This window comes from Danio aesculapii, chromosome 23 (assembly GCF_903798145.1).
Source record: "Danio aesculapii chromosome 23, fDanAes4.1, whole genome shotgun sequence".
In the NCBI taxonomy this organism is placed as follows: Eukaryota; Metazoa; Chordata; class Actinopteri; order Cypriniformes; family Danionidae; genus Danio; species Danio aesculapii.
The window spans coordinates 16,809,335-16,834,130 of NC_079457.1; the positions used below are offsets into that span (position 1 = coordinate 16,809,335).

General features: G+C 33.4%; 1 protein-coding gene across 1 annotated transcript; it reads left to right on the plus strand.

Annotated features, from left to right (window-relative positions):
• The first annotated feature begins 411 nt into the window (after positions 1 to 411).
• lca5 (lebercilin LCA5) lies at positions 412 to 18,450 on the plus strand. The gene is made up of 9 exons (XM_056448638.1): positions 412 to 707; positions 5,047 to 5,394; positions 9,269 to 9,810; positions 12,268 to 12,405; positions 12,522 to 12,618; positions 12,908 to 13,041; positions 14,415 to 14,450; positions 15,198 to 15,429; positions 17,492 to 18,450. Exons 2-9 carry the CDS (start codon positions 5,055 to 5,057, stop codon positions 18,265 to 18,267), a joined length of 2,295 nt encoding a protein of 764 aa, XP_056304613.1. The 5' UTR covers positions 412 to 707; positions 5,047 to 5,054; the 3' UTR covers positions 18,268 to 18,450.
• Positions 18,451 to 24,796: the final 6,346 nt, after the last annotated feature.

The following is a 24,796-nucleotide window of genomic DNA, read 5'->3' on the forward strand; positions in this document are numbered from 1 at the left end:
ATACCGCATGTCTTTGGACTGTGGGGCGACCAGAGCACCTTGAGGAAACCCACGCGAACATGGGGAGTACACGCAAACTCCACAAAGAAATGCCAACCGACCCAGCCGGCAGTCGAACCAGTGAGCTTCTTGCTGTGAGGCAAACCACTGAGCCACCGTGTCTTAATTTTAACTAATATTTTATTTAGCCTTTTTTTTTTTGATCGTCTGAATTTAAAAGAATAATATTATTAAAATATTAAAATATAGATATTCTGCCTGTGTTGTCTGTTAAATATTAGGCCTGTATATCATCCGCGCTCAACAAGTGGTGACGGATAGGCGCGCGCACGTTGCCATGGCGAAGCGTCACTATGACACCGGTAGCAGAAGGCGAGGCGTGGATTCAGAGATTTCACCAACTCCTTCAGTAAAGCACACATTCCTCTTCAAAGCCTCCCGCTCCGCCATAACCGACCTCAGATGATGCTTTATTAAAGGACGGGCGACCAAACAACCGCGTTCGCCCTCTATTTAAAGTATCGCATAGCGTTTTTGCGTTTGACGTCGTCTGTTCAGCTGAGTGTTGTGTGTTGTCCTAGATCACCATATAATCCCAGCTAGCTCGCCATGTAGCTGGCTAGCGAGTTTGTGAGCCGTTAATCGAGCCATGTTATGAAGAAACTGAATAATATATGGTTATGGATACTTAGGAGGACGAGAAACTGGTAAGTAGCCTGCTAAAATGATTTCACACCCGTTTTTAAAATGTAACGTTACGTTACGTTCAGCCTCTGCTATTTTTATCTTTGAGTAACACTGCATACTAACAAAGGTGGTAAATAAGAAACACAATCAGTTTCTTCCATGACACAAAGACATGTATCCTGTAGCCTGGCATTGTTTTGTTTTAAATGAAGATGTGCTTTGTTGTTTATGGACACCTGTAGTTGGACTAAGTTGAGTTTTACAATCATAAAGCTCTTTTTGTTGTGTTACGACCTTCTTTTAAGTCTAGGAGTTTTGTTCAAAAGGTGTAACAAGACTAAAATTAGGTAAACAATATTAAATTAGAATAAAAAATAATTAAAATAAATAAACGTGGAGAACACACTTCAATCTTCAGTCCCAGAGTGAAGAGTCAGCACACGTTTTAGAAAAAATGAACATAAGAATTTATTTAATGGAAATATAGGAAGTTTAACAGAAACTAAATGTCAAACAGAGTGAGTATAGCGTAAACAAACAAATAGAAAAGCAGCTAACTAAGTTTAAAGGACTAGCTTGCCTAATGCAAAAATCAAAGATGAAAATCAACAATATAAATTTCCTTGAGCTTCCTCTCAACCATAAACAGGTGAAAAAATATACAAAATTAAATAAGTTTAGATAGTTTGTGATATTTGGCAACAGTAGTTGATATAAATGTTTAACAATTTAATATGTATTTCTGGATGATAACTTGCATATATATTAATATCATAACTTTAGGTTCATATTTACTCCATTTGGAATCAGTTTTATTAGAATATCAATCAAACCGACTGACATTTGTGGTTGTGATGGTTACTGAGATTATTCAGACTAACCTGTCAAGTGCAGATGGTTCAGTGTTTTATGACAGGCTCATACATATGTCCTAAACAATGTGTAATGGGCTCCAGGTTGGCTATTTGAAAAGGTTTTGGGATTAGACTTGATGACTAAATGACATCTATGTAAAAACGAATAAATAATTAATGCATGCTTGTTTGTTTGTATCAGTTTTGTAGTTATTTATTCATAATATTATTTTCCTAAAGCCAAGAATAGGTCCTTGACAACTAAAAATTGTTTTATCCTCATTGAAAATGGTTTCAGAAGACGTTGATTATTAATTAAACGTAGGTCAACTATAAGAATTCTCATGTTTGTATCAAATTACAATCACTTAAGCATTTTAAATACATACAAAACAGCATGTAATAATAACATGAATGTGTACTTTAATGTTTCAAATAACTTTTTTCTAAAAATATAATGTCAAAATCATGGAATTCCCATTCAGGTACAACATATCTTAATGTAAAAATTTAAGATTGCTTATTATGACCTGTACTTATTCCAATTAAAAGTAAAAGTGATGACACTAAATTAGGTTATATTTTAAATTATTAAAACCTATGTAATACTCACGTGTATAGCCAAGTAGTTTGAAGGAAAGTGCCAAAGTATGACGATTTAAAATATTATATTATTTTTTGGGGGCTACTTTGTGATTTTTAAGTGGATTTCATCAAGCGATTTTTTTTTATTTTATTTTTTTTATTTTTTTTATTTTTTTTTTTTCTTTTCTTCTAAGTATATTATTAAAAAGCATTTGGTAAATATTGTTGCACTTAATTATTTTACTGGGTGTCTTAAGGCGTCTTTACACAGTAAAGGCGCAACAGAAACCAAACCTAAAGACTTATAAATAAAATTTATATATATACACAAACCATTACCCTAACAGTTTAGCGCGACATATAGTCTTTATTGTTTATTATGTTATTAACTATTATCTGTTTTATAATCCATTATCTGCTAGTTAAGTGTGATGTCACACAAAGCGGCTTCCAGGTCCAAGCACTCTATCAAACTGTATGGGGAGTCTCATGAAATGCTAATTACAAACGTTTACAAAGCGATGTAGTACTTTCGAAAATCATGATCGCAATATATATGTCCATGCCTAATATCCGATGGGATATTTGTGATGCAGCAAGCCCAGACATTGTTGTGTACACTATGACTTAATATAAAATTCACTTTAATGTGTGATATGAATAAAAAGTGATCATAAATGAATATATTCTTAGTTCAAATTAGTGCGGCTTGGACCCGGAAACAGTATTACATACGTCACCACTTAACATGCGGATAGATCAATTACACTGAATTATGAGCAGACACAGACCCACTTTACACTGTAAAAAATAAAAAGTTAACTTAACATTGCAGCAACTGGCTGCAAAGAAATGGAGAGATTATTCAACCTCAGTGGTTAAAGTGCCAAATTATTTTTAAGTTGACTGAAAAGGCTGGTTTATGTTAAGTATACTTTATGGAATAAGTCGATTTAACTCAATTAAAAAAATAATTTGGCACAACTTCAACCACAGAAGTTTAAAAACTCAATATTTCTTTGCAAAATTTTTTTTAAGTTAACTCAACTTTTAAAGTTTGAGAGTGCAGGAAGTAGACACTTAAATGTAGAAATCAAAATTTATAGTCAAGATGACTTGAGTTATTTTTGCTCAGGAATAAAGCAGCATACTTTCTAATGTATAGAAAACAAAGAATCAGTATTACATTTTTCATTCTATTAATTTCATTCTGTATTTCAACATTTTAATCAAGCCTGTAAGTGCAAGTAGCCAAAAGGTTCTGATATGTATTTGGTAAACTATTCTTTCAAATGTCATTTTTAATATCTTCTTTTTTAAATGATAAGATTTACTGACACCTCTTAAAGCGGTGTGCCACATAAACATTGCAGTGAAAAAGATGGGAGGTGAAAGGTGAGGATATAATTGAATGCATTTCGCATGTAATTTAGGAGTGAATAATATTATTGGCTGCAGACTCAATCTCCATGGTGACCGAGACTAGAGAGCATATCTGGATTCTGCAGGTTCAGGGACTGAAAGAGGAGCACTTGTCATTGTCCTCACAAAAGGGTCATAAATCAAGCTTATTTTATGATGATACAATAGAACTGCTGTAGGTCTTATATTTAGCTCTGTTGGCTCTTTGTTCTAGGTGACACTTAATGATTTCTTATTTGTACTTCATTAATGATCTTCGACAACTATTACACTTCACATACATATTACCAGATTTGGGAAGAATGAGTTTTGGAAGAACATAAAAGAAGTTTCATAAATGAGGATGTCTGATTTGAGATAATGCCATGTATAAATTTGTATTTGCTCTGTAACTATTAAATAAAAGTAAATAATATGTCTAATTTAACTGTTTTTCATGCATGTATACTAAACAAATACAGTATTGTTTTGACCAGAGCACATGTAATACTTAATATATAACGCTGCACATTTATAACTTTTTAAAGTTGTAGTTTTATTTATCTTTAATATTAAGAAAACATTTTGATGCTTATAATATTAAATTCCAATTTTACTGTTAGTGGTGACTGAATTATTTAATGTGTTTGAAGAAATCTGAAATCAATGCCACTTTGTAAATTATATTTTTAAACTATATTTATATTTATAATGAGATTATCTAAAAATAAATAGCAATTGAGTTCAATCATTTGTTTTCTGTAGCATTAAATATTGTAGTAATACGTATAATATTACTGCAGTATAATATTAAGTAATAATATTGTAAGTAATAGTATAGTTTACAATACTATCTGAGATTTTTTTTATTGTCAATAAAATGGCAAAAATAATTTAATTTTAATAAAGAAAAACCCCCACATAATTTAACTTGTATAACATGCATTTTGTTTCATTACCCTGATCTGCTGTAAAATTGATCTGCTGTAAAATTTAATTTACTCCATTTTTTTAAGGTAAATGGTTGAAAACAATTTAAATGGGCTGAATTTAAACAAACAGATAAAGTTGAACATTGCTAAACTTAATTTGTTTGTTTAAATTCAGCCCATATAAATTGTTTGCAACCACTTACCTTTAAAAAATGTAGTAAATCCGATGAATATCGTGTATTGAAATCATACCAAACCATGACTTCTAAACCAAGCTATGTACTAAACTATCATAATTTTGTACTGTTAGTTGAAACTACTAGTTGAGAATTAATAACCTACTGTAATAAATGAGCAACAAACATAACAGTGGCTTGAATAAATCATGATGAAACCTTTGAGACAGCTTGAGTGTTAAGTGTCTGCTTTAATGTCACTCTCACACAAACACAGAACCTAATCTGCAAACATACCGAGCCTTAAACAGATCTTGCATTTTCTGATTTGTGTGTCTGGATTGTATGTGTGCTGCTTATAAATTGTTAGTGAGCACACATTCATTCTGCTCAATGTGAACTGTTTTGCAGGGCAAGACATGGACTTGCATGAAGATAATCAGGAATCGGAGCACAGCCGATTGTCTCACCATAATGAAAGGAAGATCTCAGAAACCCTTAAATCTGGGAAGCAGGAAATCTATGGAAAGGACATGGGGAACTCGGCTGGGGATCATGCACAAAGCAGAACTCGAGAGCCGGCTGGAGATCCAGTCCGCAATGGGTTTTCAGACGGAGAGCGCAGCAGTGCCTCGTTCTACTCTGATGATTATGAAAACGCCTCCCATTCAGATCGGTCACTCTCACCTTCAGCTTCTCCATCGCCCCTCAGAAGAGGGAGATCTAGAAGAGTTTCCAGCAGCCCTTTGCATAGGACAGGTATACTTACTCGTGCACATGCATGTTACAGACAAAAGCGTACAGTGGATTCCAGAAGTCTGAAATCACATTTAGAAAATTGCATGGAGAAAAAAAAAAGTGATTTACACCTAGAAAAAAAAAACATTAAAATGTGAATTGAAGGATTTTTGTTACTAGTTAAATAAATACGTTATTGGTCAAAACCAAGGCTGTATTAGTTGAATAATTATTGAATATTATTATTTTTTAAATGGTTGTTTGGTGCTAAAGAAATAGTTCTTATTCTTCTTCTTCTTCTTCTTCTTTTTCGTCTTCTTCTTCTTTTTCTTCTTCTTCTTCTTCTTCTTCTTCTTAATGCAGCTGCTAAAGATGCTTTGAAACAAGTTGTGAACAAATGGCAATTTCCTCCATCAGAGATGAGACCTTTTATCAACATTTACATTTTAAACAAGTGGCAAGAGGAGTGGGATGCATTGGAAAATAATAAATTGCATGAAATCCAACCTGAAATCTCAAACCGAATTTTAAGACATTTTAAGACTAGATTTGATCAAGTTTATTTTTTTTACATCATTTTTGTAGGAAACTAAATTTTTTGAAATTTTTTTTTTCAGTTCAATTCAATTAATGTTTATTTATAAAGCGCTTTTTACAATGTAGATTGTGTCAAAGCAGCTTAACATAGTTTAAGTAAAGTCCAGATTTCAGAGTTGAAGTTCAGTTTAGTTTAGTTCAGTGTGATTTACATTTCACTGCTGAAAGTTCAAACAATGAAGAGCAAATCCACCGAAGCGCAGCTCCACAGGCCCCGATTCTGATTAATTGATTTTCTTATTTGCGAAAAACACAGATGAAGACCAAATACAGAGCACTAACATAAAAACAGAACAATACAGAGTAAATGACATCATAGAAATTTAGATGGATATTAAATAATAAATGTAAGATGATAGTGAATATACCAAACCAAAAGACATACAAATAAAGCGGGGGCAGATTGCCATATCATAGTCATAATTATTATTTTGTCTTGTTACATATTTGCTTTGGAAGTAAAATTAGCAAAATAAAAGCATATTTTTAATTGGCTTGAAAAAATTATCTTAAAGGCTTATAAAAATGAAAAAGTGACAGTAAACATGTTACTAAAGATTTCTATGTAAAGAAAATTCAGTTCTTTTAAATGTTATTTTAGCAAAGTATCTTGCTAATAATAAAAACTATTATTATTGAATGTAGGCTGCACGGTGGCACAGTGGGTAGCACATTCGCCTCACTGCAAGAAGGTTGCTGGTTCCAGCCTCGGCTGGATCAGTTTTCGTTTCTTTGTGGAGTTTGCATGTTTTCCCTGTGTTTGCGTGGGTTTCCTCCAGGTGCTCCGGTTTTTCCCACAAGTCCAAAAACATGTGGTATAGGTGAATTGGGTAGGCTAAAATTGTCCGTAGTTAATGTGTGTGAATTAGAGTGTATGGATGTTTCCCAGTGATGGGTTGCAACTGAAAGGGCGTCCGCTGCGTAAAACATATGCTGGTTAAGTTGGTGGTTCACTCCGCTGTGGCAACCCCAGATTAATAAAGGGACTAAGCCGAAAAGAAAACTAATGAATTATTGAATGTCACCCACCAACAACACTATAATTAATAAGCAGGAAAAATTTACAAACATTTCTGAAGGATCATGTGACAATGAAGACTGGAGTAATGGGCTAATGCAATTTTGACATTTTCAATCACAGGAATAAATTACAATTTTAAAATCTAAAAAGGTAAATACTTTCATCATTGTAGACTTTTTAAAAATTGTAAATTATTCCAAACTTTTGAGCTGTATTGAACATTTAGTAAACTTCTGTTCAAAAGTCAAGTTTCACTAAAGCAAAAACGTCTTCTTAAATTCTTCTTAAATCACGTTGGATGACATCTTTATCTAAGTGCGTTATGTACTACCTTGATTACTTGTCAGTAAACATAATGAAACACATTAATCAGCAATTCACAAGATGAATTCATTTGCATACACCTTCTGAAGCGCATGAAATTAGTTTGACGTTTCCTCTTATCCACCAATTTACAGGTATAATGTAATTAGCATACTGATCACGGCCATCAGCATCTGAATCTTTTGGTGATTGTGCATATCCAGGTTTTTGTTTGTTTGTTAGTGAGACCAATCAGGTTTCAGTGGATATTCTGATTGCTGTGATTCATCGCCAGGACATGAGTGACTGGTGACGGTCATAAATGGATACTTTGAAGATGAAGCTCATGAAAACCTGTCAAGGATACAGCATTGTCATATTTCAGTACAACAATAAACAGAAAGAAGAGATAATATTTTATTTAAACAGATGAAGGCCATTTTGAGGACTGAGCCTTGGCACTGATATTTTTCCAGCATATTTTCAGACTAGTTCTCTTTACAATATTGTAAAACAAAAAAAAAAAACATAAATATTTAAACAATATAGTGAAATAAAAAAATAAATAAATTCCCTTATGAAATATATATTTAAATTGGTTTGTAATGTGTATGCATTATAGTTTTGCAACTTATTGTTTGTTTTGAAGTACAGTGCAGATAATCACAAAACTATCTAAAGTGAAACATATTTCAAATATTTATTTGTCCATAATTGAATAAATCAAATGTTGTGGTGCAAAATATCTCAATTGTCCTCAAATTGGGTTAGATTTAAATAAAAGTTAACTTCATATGTTTTCATATCGCTATTTATAGTGGAATATAGACTAAATATATTATAACTGTGTAATAGAACCAAAACTTGTTTTAGAGAATGACTGTTGTATCCTGTAGTACCAATAATGACCAGCAGATTGCATAAGAGACACTCCGCATCAAGTATCATCTGAATGGAAAACTATTACTTTTTTACAACATTCAAGGTCAATGACTCAGATACGTTTTAAGTATGAATAGGATTTTTTTTTAAAGAATTATTTATTCAAGAATAATTTTATTCAGCAGGGTTGCATTCTGGAAAAAATATGAATCAGATTCCAAAGAATATTAATAATTGTTACTGTTTTAAACATTTATAATAAAAAAATGTAAAAATGTTTTTTAGATTTTATATATATATATATATATATATATATATATATATATATATATATATATATATATATATATACATACATACATACATACATACATATAAATACATATATATACATGCATACACACACACACACACACACATACACATACACATACATACAGTTGAAGTGAGAATTATTAGCCCCCCTTTAAATGTTTTTTTCTTTTTTAAATATTTCCCAAATTATGTTTAACAGAGCAAGGAAATTTTCACAGTATGTCTGATAATATTTTTTCTTCTGGAGAAAGTCGTATCATATATGTTTTATTTCGGCTAGAATAAAAATAAAATAAAACATAATGTCTTGAAAAATATCTAATAAAATATTATTTACTGTCATCATGGCAAAGATAAAAGAAATGAGTTACTAAAACTATAATGTTTAGAAATGTGTTGAAAAAAATCTTCTCTCCGTTAAACAGAAATTGGAGAATAAATAATCAGGGGGGCTAATAATTCAACTGTATGTGTATGTTTATGTATGTATGCATGAATGTGTGTGTGTGTGTGTGTGTGTATATATATATATGTATGTGTATATATATATATATACACACACACACACACACACACACACACACACACATTCATGCATACATACATAAACATACACATACAGTTGAATTATTATATATATATACACACACACACACACACACACACATATATATACATATATATATATATATATACACACACACTCAACATTTTTAAGTCTATCTATTTTGGAATTCTGTATTTAATGTTGTTTACCTATATTTGTTGTCATTTCAGGTGTGCATAAAGGTGCATCTCGCCGTATCCTACCCCACTCCCATCATTCTCAGCAGCGAGCAGGAGCAATCCGATCCCAAAGTTTGAGCAAAGACGCTCCACCCAAAGAAGTGGACCAGGTCACTAAGCGCATGCTGTCTGCGCGTCTACTAAAGATCAACGAGTTGAAGAATGCATTGTCTGAGCTGAGATTGCATGCGGACGAGCTGCAGCGAGAGAACCGTTTACTGCGACAACTGCAGCTCCGGCAAGAGAAAGCTCTGCACCGTTACAATGACACGGACAGCGAGATCTCACAGCTGCTGGCTCGTCACAACAATGAGACTTACGTGCTGCGCGAGAGATTGCGACGCAGTCAAGAGAATCAACGCACAGCTGAGCGCAGCCTCAGGGAAAGAGACACTCAGCTCCAACGCTGCCGCAGCCAGATGCAGAAGCTGCAACAACTCGCAGATGACCAGAATCTTGGAGAGAGAGAGGAACTCTCGCGAAAACTGATCGGCACTCAAAGCAGATTGCAAGATAGTGAACACAGAGTGAAGGTAAGAACACAAAAAAAATCACAAACAAACTAAGTATAGCATGCTGTCCCGGGCAGTGCTTAATTTATAAATTAATAATTCCCAGAACAAAACCGGGAAATAAAAGTTACTGTGACATACGTCCACCAAACAATTTCAGTTCTCTAATTAGTCTTTAATTAGTTCGTGCCATTTAACGTTATAGGTCAGTCATGGTTAAAAAAAAATCATGTAGCTACAAACGTAAATCTTATGAACAATTACTATTCAGTTCACTTCACTATTATGTGCCAAGTGAAAAAAAAATAATTAAATGACTCACTCGGTCTAATCTTTAAGAAGAGCCCACGGTTACCTCTTCTGTCATGTTTTCTGGCTGACTTAAGATCGCTTTGCATCTGTCTCCTGCTATCCTGATCCATTCACGCTGTTCCATCTTCTCAAGATCTCTTTTGATCAGGCTTGTTATTACATTTACTTGTGGTTTTAAAAAATGAAAATATGCGTGACTGTCTCCATGCCATTTTGAAAATACAATTATTATTTATGCAGGCCCCTATGCCATTATTTATTTTCGCTGATCGACTAATTCGCAGATTGACTAAAATGATTGTTGAGGGCCAATAGTTAAATGTGACTTTTGCTATAACTTGGCGCATGGTCGTCATGTGTGTGTGCCATCAGTTTCATTAGAAGGCTCTATGCAAGTATGTTTTTTTCTTTGTATATGTATTAAGCATTTAGTGGATCAGTTTGGGATGCATGTTATCTGCTGATTAATTACAAAGTATAACCATCATCTAGATCATGACAAAAGTTGCAAGTGATTTTGAACTATTCAAACTGATTAAGAAGTGATATGCAGAATTTAATTAGCACAGAGTTACTGACAAAAACATAATTTTTTTTTGTCAAAATTCATGTCTTAGTGTGTGTTCTTGTAAAACACAATTATTTATGTAAACAGTAAAAGCAAATGGAAAAGGTAATGGAAATGTGTATCAGTTAGTTGGATCAGTGCGTCAATCATTAAATGTAATATGGAAAAATCACTTACTGCCTTTGACTGAGAGACTTTTATTAATTTATACAGTTAAGACTATGCAGGGCTGTTTTGCTTTTGATTATTTTTATTACTTTTAACATTTTTATTTTCATCTTTAGTAAAATAAAGTAAAATATCCTTGAATAGTTCACGAATGAGGGAAGGATGGAACGTGAGATTGACAGGCAGATTGGTGCAGCGGCAGCAGTAATGCGGTCGATGTACCTGTGCGTTGTGGTAAAGAAGGAGCTGAGCCGAAAGGCAAAGCTCTCGATTTACTTGTCAATCTACGTCATGACTGAAAGGACAAGATCTCAGATACAAGCGTCTGAAATGAGTTTCCTTCGCAAGATGGCAGGGAGATAGGGTGAGGAGCTCTGTCACCGGGGAGGAGCTTGGAGTAGAGCCTCTGCTCCACATCGAGAGAAGTCAGCTGAGGTGGCTCGGGCATTTGTTTTAGATGACTTCTGTACACCTACCTAGGGAGGTGTTCCAGGCATGTCCCACTGAGAGGAGGCCTTGGGAAAGACTGGAGGGACTATGGCTCTCGGCTGGCCTGGTAACACCTCAGGATCCCTCCAGAGGAGCTGGAGGAAGTGTCTGGGGAGAGGGATGTCTGGGGTTCTCTCCTAAGAATGATGCCCCCGCGACCCGGCCCCGGAAAAGTGGATGAAAATGAGATTTTCATCTTTTAAATTGAATTATTTTTGTGTAATTGCTACTTGAATGCAATGTTTGTGCATTTACATTAGAAAGTCCAGTTCATTTTTCCACAGGCCAAACCACAACTCGAAAATAGTGATCCAAAACATGAATCTTATAACTATAGATCATTATATTAGATTATATGTAATATAATGAATCATAATCTATAATCTGTGCTATTTTCTAAAATTTCATTGGAGTGAATTTATACCTCTGAAGTAAATATTATAATAATCATAAAAATAATACATTTTAAATAATAATAATTATAACAATAAGAATTCTTTTATATTTGACTAAATCATTCTAATTAATAAAACATTTACAATTGATGCTTTAATAATCTAAATTACACATATGTCTTTTTACTTACCTTTATGAATTTCAAATTATCTTTGGCAAAGCACAGTAGGAAACCACTAAAAATTTCCCTTAAAAATTATTGTAATAGCCAAGATTAAATGTTCCCCTGACTTTCAAAATGTGGTTTTACACTGAAACACATCAGCTACCAGTAAAGGACTCTGATTAGGGTCATGTTCTTGCAGAAAATATAAATCATATCTAACAAAGTTTAACATTTTATCATTTTAAAAAGATTGAAATTAGGTTGAGCCATTTAAATCCCATACAGAAAGTACATTTAGGAGCTGTGATTGACTGCAGTTACTGATCATGTTGTCAATGTGTGTTCTCTTTTATGACACGCTGTCGTTGTTTAACATCAGGAATTGGAGAAGAACATGGAGCTGAGTAGCGGGAGCTTTCAGAGGCAGCTTGCTAATGAGAGGAGGAAAACTCACGATGTACAACAGGAAGTTAAAGCACTGCAGGAGGAGGTGGAGAGACTTTGCACTAAACTAAAGGTGCTAAATACTGTACCCAGAACAGCCACACATAACATGTGATTATGCAGTATTAGACTTGCATTCATTTAGTCACAAACTCATCAAACCCGACCATTTTTTATGTCTTACATCAGGAGAAAGAAAAGGAGCTGGATTCCCGAAACATCTACGCTAACAGGATGCATAAAGCTTCTTCCAGAAAAGAAGCAGAGAATGGCAGTAAACGGAAAGGTAGATTTGTTAAAGTCCCATTGCACAGCTGTATATTCCTATAAGGACTTTCTTACACACTTAAACCGTGAGTCCATAATTACTACAAGCAGACAGGGAATGATTCCATAACAAACATCTTCCTATTGTAATTATATTCTCTAGCTTTAATTAAAGTGCTTTTATGGATTAGTTATATGGCTTTGAGATTTGAGGAAGAGTGTTTGTTAGGGCTCTGATAAAAACAGTATTGTTTTGTGAATGTGTTTGTGTGTAATTTATGTATTTTGTGTTTACGTATGTGTTAAAGGCTTTAATATAACCAGCACTAAAGCAGTACAGACAGAGGACAGAACATCCTCATTGGATTTCCCATCGCCACCCCCAGCTCTTGTCAATAATCTTCCACCTGATGACCAGACTGATGATTACCTTTCTCTGAAGGCATGTACTTGCAAAATGACATATAAATCACATTCGTTTTCTTTCTTTTTTGTGCATTTAATTATTTACTATGTCATTAATGGTGTATGTAATTGAATCGATAGTTTAGCCAAAAATGACAATTAGTTGATAATTTACTCAACCTTAGGCCATCCAAGATGTAGGTGACGTTTTTTTCTTCAAAATATAAATGTATTTTTTTTCTTGAGATTTAAAAAACATATAGAGGGAAAACTAAATGAATTTGTTAGGGTGAGTAAATTAACCAAGTTTTTATTTTGGGGTAAACATCCCTTTAATAGTATGTACAGTAGCTTCAAAAGATTATGTCATTAAATATGCCAGTGCTGTTAAAATCTTTTGAGCTGCCATGTTGTCTGTTTCCTTCATAGGAAAAATTGATTTTGACAAAAATATGTAGAAAAAATACACATCCAGATATTAATTAATGCTAACTGCTATAAACATTTTTTTACACATATATATATATATATATATATATATATATATATATATATATATATATATATATATATATATATATATATATATGTATGTATGTATGTATGTATGTATGTATGCATATGTATGTATGTATGTATGCATATGTATGTATGTGTATGTATGTATGTATGTATATGTATATATAGATATGTGTGTGTATGTATGTGTATACAGTATATATATATATATATACATATATATATATATATATACATACATACATACATACATACATACATACATGCATACATACATGCATATATATATATATATATATATATATATATACATACATACATACATACATATACATACATACATATATACATATATACATATATACATATATATATATATATATATATATATATATATATATATATATATATATATATATATATATATATGTATGTATAAATGTATGTATATATATATATATGTATGTATATATATATATGTACCCTTGGATTTTTTTTTAATTCATGTAATGATGCCTTACATTTTTATTGAAATAATCTTTTGGATCAGCTTAAACATTGAAAGCTTGTGCAATTCCTTAAAATTCAACCTCTTTAGGAGGGTTTTGGAACAGTACACAGATGTTGTGTATTGAGCTAGAAATCTCTGCACACTGTAAAATGTCTCAAATTTGATTCCTCATGAAGAAAAAATGCTTTTATTCAAAAAATGCTTTCATTTGTTTCTTTTATTTTTCATGAAAGACTAATTTGTCTTGTTAGGGCTTAATTTACACCCTCCCTCTCTCTTCTCATCTTGTTTTGTTGCCTATCAATCTTTTCGGTAGCTCACATACCCATGAACTTCCTTGTTAATTAATCTCTGCGTAATTTTTAATTATTGACTTTCAGGTTCAAAAGCCTACTGTGAATCACAGGGTAAAAAAGGTTGGCCTTGAATGTTTTTCTTTCTGTATCCCAGCATGCAGCACACAGTAGCTCTACACTGTAGTTTAAATGCTGGCTCCTTAAGCAAATCTTCACATCTCTAATTGAGCATTGCATTGCTGCATGAAGTGCTAAAATTTTAACCTCTGCCAAATAGTCTAAATCAACAGAGGAGCACTAGTAACCTGGCTGATTAGGTTTACAGCATGAGTGTCCATGCTTCTCAAAGATAATTTTGAATCAAGAATGATCCCAGGTCAGATTTTTAAGAGCAGCTTTTAGACGCACATTTATTATTGAATTTCTGATACTGATGTTTAACAAAGATTCAAAGTCTAGTTCATCCAAAAAGGAAAATATGTCATCATTTACTCAACCTTCATGTAATTTATGGTTCATAACTGTTTTATTTTTCTGTCTGTGAAACTCACAAAAGAGCAATTGCACTGAATGTATTTTGAACACTTCAATTCAATGGAGATCTCATAAAAAAACTGCTGATGATCTGTATATGTAAGACATTTTGTATTAAGCTTGATACCAGTAATTCCGAATGTCATTGATTTTTGTATTTTTAACCAATGCCAAATTCATGAGGGTGACAAAATGCTGACTGTTTTCATCACTTTAAATGCATGCATAACCTTTCAATTAGATGACCTTTTTATTATATAATTTTTACTGTCTTTTTACTCAAAGCTGACCCTTTGTTTGTCATTTTATTTTCTTTTGTATGAAACACATTAGCAGGATCAGCAAAGCAGAGAGCACAGGACGAGAGAATCAAAGGAATGGAAGATTCAAGAGTTTTGGAGAGAAAGGGAGAAAGAAAGACACATGGAATCTGCAAGAGAACAGGAGAAAGAAAAAGAGACACTGCATAAGAGAGAAAGAGAAACTGAGTTGCTGAAAGATGTGGAGAGGCAAAGACTAGATCAAGATCTCAGCTCAAATGAGAAGAACTTCAATAGAAACAGAGGTAGGAACGTAGAAGCCGCCATAGTTCACTGATGATACAGCTAAAAACAGAAGCTCAAATTTACGGTCATGTATAGAATTGATGTTGGTCTAATAGTTTATGTACATTACAATTCAAAGATGGGGAGTTGTATGATTTTTTAATGATCTTGAAGGACTTGGTTTCACAGAGAGGGCTCAGGCTAAGCCAGGTATAGGCCATAGTTTAATTAGGACATTTAAATATTTTTTACAAATGTGCTTTGAGACCAAACTGATTAAAATCAGTCGGTGCGAGTTTCTTTAAATTAAAACAGCTTAGACTGGCAATTTAGCCTTGAACTAGGCTTAATCCTTGTCTGTGAAACCAGGGGTCCATTCTTCTTCTTACGTGGATTACTCATTTAGCTGGATTTGGTTATTGATGATTTGACACGATTCAGGATAGTTTCATTCTTCAATATTCATCTGAGACTCAGAGTTGTTGTTATAGCAAAAGGTCTGATAGCTTAAAATAAGTTAGAAATCGTGTCATTTTAAGTAAAAGTGAGACTGAAGGTATATACAAACTACTGACATTTTCTTACAATAGTAGCCTATAGGTTATAAATAATGTACAGTTGAAATGAGAGAATTATTAAACCCCCTTTGACATTTATTTATTTTTTTTTTCATTTTTAAATATTTCCTAATTGGTGCTTAACAGAGCAAGGAAATTGTCACAGTATGTCAGATAATATTTTTTCTTCTGGAGAAAGTTTTATTTGTTTTATTTTGGCTAGAATAAAAGCAGTTTTTAATTTTTTTAAAACCATTTTAAGGTAAAAATTATTAGCCCCTTTAAGCTATATTTTTCGATAGTCAACAGAACAAAGCATCATTATACAATAACTTGTCTAATTACCCTAACCCGCCTAGTTAACCTAATTAACCTAGTTAAGCCTTTAAATGTCACTTTAAGCTGTATAGAAGTGTCTTGAAAAATATCTAGTCAAATATTATTTACTGTAATCATGGCAAAGATAAAATAAATCAGTTAGTAGAAATGACTTATTAAAACTATTATGTTTACAAATGTGTCGAAAAAATCTTGAGAAATTGACAAATCTTGAAAAATATAGCAATATATATAGTATTATATATATAAAAAAAAAAATATATATATATATATATATATATATATATATATATATATATATATATATATATATATATATATATATATATATAGCACGGTAGTGCTGTCGCCTCACAGCAAGAAGGTCACTGATTTGAGCTTCGGCTGGGTCAGTTGACATTTCTGTGTGGAGTTTGCATGTTCTCCCTGCGTTCGCGTGGGTTTCCTCCGGGTGCTCCGGTTTCCCCCACAGTCCAAAGACATGTGGTACAGGTGAATTGGGTAGGCTAAATTGTCCGTAGTGTGTGTGAATAAGAGTGTATGTGTTTCCCAGTGATGGGTTGCAGCTGGAAGGGCATCCGCTGCATAAAACAAATGCTGCATAAGTTAGCCCAGATTTAGTACAATTTCTGAGAGTGTATTGCAATAGATATGGTCAAAATTCTCATTGCACACGTTTTGATAGCTGATATGTTGGTGCAATGCAGGAGTTGCAGACACCTTTTCAGTATCAAAAGTCATTTTAAAAGCCAGTTAGGCCTACGACACAGGATTAAGTAACTTGAATAACCTACTATCCCAAACAAAATCCGCTCTAAATGTAAAACTAAATAAATAAATAGCTAATTATGACACATGATATTGTACAGCCCGCAGCCAACAACTGATGTGGAAAGTTGTTGTGTATCATATTTAATAAACTGTTAACTACAAATTTTATGTAATTTTGCTCACGTGGATAATTGATTATTGATTCCATAATGACATTTTGCTGCTGTGCCGTCAGCCAGTCGTCGCATAGCTGATCATGATTTCAAGGATCAATAGATCGGTCCTTCACAACAATCACATTTTAATATACAATTTAGTTCGGTCGAAATCTAAAATGCATTTCCTGTAATTATGAATGTTGAAAGTAGTTAATTCTTTTTTTATCTGCAGTGATTAGTCTTTGTTTCTTTTTCAGTAGGCCTAAACAGAGAGGAGGAAGACGGGAGGATTGACCTGTCTGTGTCTCAGAAGGAAAAAGAGATCCAAAAGCAGCGTGATCTGGAAGAGGAGCAACAAAAAGTGAGAAATCTGGACTTCAATCAGGAGCGTGTGGAAGAAGAACGTCAGCGCAAAGAGCAGCTATTGGCTAAAATGCGTGAGATTGACATTCAAACTCAAGGTCAGGACTCCGACTTCTTTTCCGATGACACGGGAAGTGTCCGCTCTCCTCCACGATTGTCTGAGCAACGAAACCACAATGGTTTTTTCAAGTTGACAGAGCCAGATGAAAACACAAACACATTTTCAAGTGGAAGAAGAGGAGGTGGTCTCCGAGCTCAGGCACCCAACGAGGATATTGATCTTGCTTTCGGCAGCTACGCACCTTCTTTTGGTAAATCCACCCCACGTGCAAGTTTAGGGACACGAAATGCACAAAATCAGTCCCCTCGAGAACCTGATGAAGGGCTGGATCTGGGTGGCCTGGTCAAAGAGAGGAAGTCTAACCTCATGCAGCAGCTTTTTGGGGCCACTGCAACTCCACCTCCATCAGACCCATCCAGCAAGATGGAGATCCTGAGCCCTCCTCTAACAACACAGTTTTCAGGACGCAGGAGGGACACAGACACACCGAATGAACTAAACATCAGTTCTCTCCCCAACAACAGGAGCACTCTACAAGTCTCAGAGAGCCGACCCGCGGTCAGGGCCATTACATCATTTGATGATGATATAGAGGAACTCACACTCTGAATAGTCAACAGTCATTTTATTGTCAGTACAAACATACAAACAGAGATACGATAGTCCTCTTATATTTGGTTTTCTGCTCTGATTAAACATTGCCTAGTTTGCTGACATGATTCTTTTGTAACACCTCTGGAAAAATCAGGCAAAGGGACCAAAATGAATGCTTGCCATGGCCTGGATGAAGAAAGAACCTTTCTTTTTAAAGGCTGTTTAATTTTTTTAACAACAATGAAATAGTTTAATTAGTTTAATCCCTCTATTGTTCACTCAGTGTTTTTAATTCTGAACCACACCACGTTTGCTCCAACAGTCATTTGCACTATTTGCGATTAAAATAGATGCACACTTTGCTGTGCATAGTAGCACCAATATAATTCACCAGCATACTGTTTTTGGCCCTGCTACTTGCACATTTATGATGACACAACTGCACAAAGATGGAGTTTGATGGAGTTAAATGAGTGTGAAACCAGACTCTGAATCTCAGACTGTAGCAACACCCCTGGTGTGAAAGCCCACTCAGTCAAACTGTAAGGTGCTTGGGGAAACTTCGTAAACAAGATCCAGTCATTCTAATAGTAATTAGTGTGACTGAGTTTAGTAGGAGGGCTCACATCAGTTCACTTTGTTGACCAATTGAACTGCTAGTTTTCAAATCGACTTAGCATTGAGTTATACTACAAACATCGCTACACTGGATGTTATTTTGCCTGCAAAAAAGAAAAATGTCCTAACTCAATACAATAAGATTGTAGGTCTACACCAAGCACAATACATCTGAGAGATACAAGTAACAAGGACACTTCACTTACAGAGAAACGGATCAGTTCATAATCTAATTAATGAATATTAAATAATGTCTAATTAGGATAATAATAATAATACTCTGATCTGCCCTAATGTAAACAATGCGAGTGGTTCAAATCAAGAATATTCTACATGTCTTATACATCTTGTGTATCTTCTTATCCAGGTATAAGCTGCCTCAGTAGATTTGAAGAAAGTTATCCAAGTTGTTTTTGAGCATCTAAGGTTTTTCCAAAACTTACATAAAATATTATTTTTATTTTTTAAAGAAAATATTGAATTTCAAAGGGTAGCTCAAAGGAGTAGGTCCCTTATTTCTTCAGTAGAATATTAAAAAAGATTTTTAGCTGAAACTATGGTTTTTGGCGATTCATACAATTCAAGTCAATAGCTACAGACACTCCTGATGATAAACAGGTCTTTTAAAGCAAAATGATCGGTCTGTGGAAGAAGATGAACGTTATTTACAACATTATTACTTTATTACGCATTTGTAGCGGCACAAACTAGAAAACTGCTCAGAACAGATTTTTTTTTAGCTCTGCTCTCACAAAAAAAAGAAATACATAATGGTTTAAGAGATATTTAAGTTTTCCACCAGGCTTTCTATGAGCTCACTGAAATGTTTTGTACCATCAGAAATCGAATGCAATGATAGAGTGTGTGGGTATAGGTTGCGAATCAGCTTGCTAGGTAAAACAAAATGTGAAAAAATGCAAACTACTGTGTTTGGACATGAAACCTAAGGTACTGGTGTTATTATGAGATTAACAGAAAAAACAACAACCTTTTGATTGTAACTATGCTGATTTGTCATGTGGGTGTAATGATCGCTACATCAGAGTTTATTCAACACATGCATTTCCATCTACCTTTTTTATAATGATAAGAGATTTTTGTCAAATTAAGGAAATTTAATTTGTCATTTGTCATTTCGATCACTTGTTTTTTTTCATACAACACAGGGAGATGAAAACCCAGGAGCCACAGGTTTCAATCATTTTTTTTCCTAAATATGTGTGTGTTAGGGTGACGCAGTAGGTGGTGCTGTCACCTCACAGAAAAAAGGTCGCTGGTTCGAGCCTCGGCTGGGTCAGTTGGCGTTTCTGTGTGGAGTTTGCATATTCTCCCTGCATTCGCGTGGGTTTCCTCCAAATGCTCTGGTTTCCCCCACAGTCCAAAGACATGCGGTACAAGTGAATTGGGTAGGCTAAATTGTCCGTAGTGTATGTGTGTGTGAATAAGTGTGTATGGGTTTCCCAGTGATGGGTTGCAGCTGGAAGGGCATCCACTGCGTAAAATATATGCTGGATAAGTTGGCGGTTCATTCCGCTGTGGCGACCCCAGATTCATAAAGGGACTAAGCCGATAAGAAAATGAATGAATGAATGAATGAATATGTGTGTTATTTTGTTTTGTTTTTTGGACTCCCGGAGTATAGTTAGCCATTGACTTGCATTTTTTGGATCACCCAAAATCATGATCTCAGCTAAAATCTTCTTTAATATTCTACTGGAGTATAAAATAACCTGCATCTTGGCCTGATGTTTAGCAATTTAACAGAAAATTTTCATTTTGTGTGAACTATCCCACAAAAAGGACCATCAAGGTCACCATGTGTCAGTTTCCTTTTTTTTTTTGTTCTGACAGGAGAATTATTTTGTTTATGAATCATACTTATAATTGAATGTTGGCTAAGTTATATTTACGGACCGTAGATATTTAATATGGCATATGCGTGAGAGACCAGGCCATTCTTTCTCCATGTTATTGCTGAGAAACTCCCGCATGTAAATGAGTTATTGTTCAAGTTGAATTAGCATTATCTTTACAGTCTTTATCATTTTACAAGAACATCAGTAGAGATACGAGGTGGTGTTCTTAGCTATTAGTTGTCACTCTTTCAGTAGTGATATGACTGTGACAGAGCTTTGCCCTGTTAGAGAGCCACGGTGAGGCTTTGGCTGACTCAGGTCTGGGCTGCGACTTCTCTTCACCAGTCCTCCCACACAGCACTTTCACTCTCTCTATACCTTCAACTCACTTTATGTTCAGTAAATGTTAATGTCAGTTATGTGACAAAGGAGAGACAGTCCGGTTTAAAAGATGTCAGGTTTATAGTTAATAGATGAGCCAAATTACCTCTATACAGGGCACCTACAAAAAAAATAGGCAGTTTATTGTGTTAAATTAACAAAACATCTAACCAAAAGTCAGAATAACAAACAATAGATTATGTCTGTAATGCTATTATTACAAATTTCTAGATTTTTAAAGTTTTTTTTTTTTAAATATGCTTCCATTCAGTTATAATTGTACCTTTTTTGTGCACCATGTGATATGTTTTGCTTTATTTAGAACCCGAAAAGTAATTGGACGCATAATTTTTGACTTGAATTGTAAGCTAATAGTGTCTTTATTTACCATTTCTCACTTAGTTCTGGTTCTGAAAACATTAATTAATGGGTGGAAATTTATTTAGCATTCATTTTTCATTTAAAAATAAAGATGAAATTTGATCTCTGATCACATACTTCACTCTGCAAATTTACTGAAATTTATGAATTGATGTTTTGATATCTTCCAGGGCACTCTGTAAAATGCTATTGTAGCACTAAAATTGTTCATTCCATTGACATTTCAGTGGCCCAATGCTAAGTTTGTTGATTTATGTGTACATTTCTTTTTATTTTATTCAGTCTGTTTTTTTTAATTATGCTTCCGCTAACAATTATAGTATTGGGTTGATATTTTGCTAGTTAACACAGACATATTTATATTTTTACTTTTACCATGTGATGTGTTTTGCTTTATTTAGAACCCAAAAAGCTCTGAAGTACTTGGACGCATTATTTTGACTTGAATTTTAAGCTAATAGTGTCTTTATTCACCATTTCTCACTTAGTTTTTGTTTTGGTTTTAAATATATGAATAAGCAGGTTAATTTCATGGAGGCATATGAATGTAAAGCCACAAATACAGGGTTATTTGTAAGGTTTTATCAAATGGTCGTGTTATTTTTAGTGTAATAACTAATAATAGATTACATCTGTTATACTATTATTACACATTTCTTGATTTTTAACTTTTCTTAACTTACGCTTGTGCTAACAAATGTGTATTGGATTAATATTTTGCTTATTAACACTGTCATATTTTTACTTTTTTGTGCACCATGTGATTGAGCTGGGCCATGTAGCAAAAATGCAATCTCATTAATAATTTTCCATATTGAACGATAACAATATATATTTCAATATAAGTTGTTAATGTTTCCAGATTTAAAAGAGTATCCCAACAACGACTGAAAAAATAGAGGGTCCATCAAATGCCATAACATATTTTCAGCTGATAAATTTTCAGTGGCCGAAAATTTGGAGCATCTCAAATATCAACACATTTCTAGATGCCCATTGTTGCACATTCCTGCTGTGTGATTGGCTCTTAGATCAACATAGAGCAAAAAACGTCCAGGGCTTATCATTGTTTATTGACATTAATTTTATCACGATTCGATATAATATAATTTCTATGTATCTAATATAATAACCCATTCCTACCATGTGATGTGTTTTACTTTATTTTGAACCCAGAAAGCTCAGAAGTAATTAGACGCATTATTTTGACTTGAATTGTAAGCTAATAGTGTCTTTATTCACCATTCCTCACTTAGTTTTTGTTTTATATATGAATAAGCAGGTTCATTTTTATGGGGGCATGTGAATGTAAGACCACCAATACAGGGTTATTCGTGAGATTTCATCAAATGGTTGTGTAATTAGCATTACTTGACTAAACTGTAGTTATTAAGTCTTTATTTATTTATAAAGCATTTCAGGGTTAATTTTAGTTTTTAATTCTGATAATAAATACTACAAGCGTCATGTTTTATATTGTTTCTTATTGTGACTTAATGAGGATTTCAAATGTCACGTTTTATAGATGGGCTTATAAAATATAAACACATTTTGATTTCAAAGCACCTTTCATATTTTTAAGACATTAGCGAATGGGTTAAAATTTATTTAGCATTCATTTTTTATTTAAAAATTTAGATTAGGTCTCTGATCACATAATTCACTCTGCAAATTGGCTGAAATGTATGAATTGACATTTTGATATCTTCCAGGGCACTGTAAAATGCTATTGTAGCACTAAAATTGTTCATTCCATTGATTTTTCAGTGGCTCAATGTTGAGTTTGTAGCTTTGTTTACATTCTTTTTATTTTATTTTATCTGTTTCCTGACTTGTATGGTAGAATCTGATGCTTATTGATCATTCAAATACAGTGTTTTTTATGATGCAAGTGTCTTTGTTGCATCTTTCCACAAGTTTTTGAACTCTGGAATAAGCAAGGCCATTAGTCAGCACATGACATTGTGTATCTCCAGAATCACATAGACGTGTGTGTGTGTGTGTGTGTGGCTCTCTCCATGAACATGGTCTGTCATTAACAGGAAATCTCTGATTGTCTTCTCTCAGGTGGCCGCAAGCTTCCAGAGATACAGTACATGTGTGTTGTGAAGCATGGTAGAATGTGGACCATTGTGAAGTTGCTATAGAATGTCCTCCATTGTAAGTCAGTTGCAGAGATGTGGCTATTGTGAGGTCATTGTGGAGGGATGCTATTGTGAGCTTGTGGTCGAACGCTTCTGTGCATTTAACATTGAAATCACAAGAGCGTCACATGTGACAGTTATATCAGTTATGAATCAGTTCTAGGGCTCTTTAAGAACATGTCTAGGTCACATTCTACATGAAGCATCTATCTATCTATCTATCTATCTATCTATCTATCTATCTATCTATCTATCTATCTATCTATCTATCTATTTATCTATCTATCGTTCTATCTATCTATCGTTCTGTCTGTCTATCTGTCTGTCTATCTGTCTATCTATCTATCTATCTATCTATCTATCTATCTATCTATCTATCTATCTATCTATCTATCTATCTATCTATCTATCTATCTATCTATCTATCTATCTATCTATCTATCTATCTATCTATCTATCTTTCATTCTGTCTATCCATCGGTCTATCTATCTGTCTATCTATTGTTCTATCTATTCATCCATCCATCCATCGTCCTATCCATCCATCTATCTGTGCTGAAACCTGTTTTAATATCACATTTTGGTAGCATAACAATTTGTAATGACATTTTAGTTCTAGGTGAAAATTGGAAACTGTATTTTTGACCATTCTATTTGTATATTAATTGTGAAAATATTTATATTAATAGTGTTGTTTTAGCATTATTCAGATACTCTTATACAATACAGTTTCACACTCTGAAGTGTTTAACACTACTTCAGACTTTCAGGCAGCTTTTTTCAAAGTATTATCTAGTAAATAAGATTTAATTATTTTTTTGATATTTTTTTGTATTTTTTTTACAATTTGTTTAATTTCTACAGCTTTTTGTTTATTTTATTGTACATGTATTAATAATGAAAGTATTTCTTGTGTACGGTTTTATGTTAAACAATATTGTACTTTGTATTATTAGTTTGAAGTATTCTAATTTTCCTTTTTGGTGTTAATTTTAGTTAAAGTTTTGGTTGTTTTGTTGTGTGTTTTTGTTATGATGTTTTTTTAATATGCATTTTATTCTAAATTATATATTAATTTATCATGATATTATTATGAAAGTAATCAATATAGTATTTCCTGTACCAGTTTTAAGAATCACTTATATTATCGTGTAGTTATTAATT

Excerpts from the sequence above, each read along its gene's own strand:
- lca5 (XM_056448638.1), top strand. The coding sequence starts at position 5,055 with ATGGACTTGCATGAAGATAATCAGGAATCGGAGCACAGCCGATTGTCT. Across the intron at positions 5,395-9,268 it reads CAGCCCTTTGCATAGGACAG|GTGTGCATAAAGGTGCATCT; the intron begins GTATACTTACTC and ends TTGTCATTTCAG. Across the intron at positions 12,406-12,521 it reads GACTTTGCACTAAACTAAAG|GAGAAAGAAAAGGAGCTGGA; the intron begins GTGCTAAATACT and ends GTCTTACATCAG.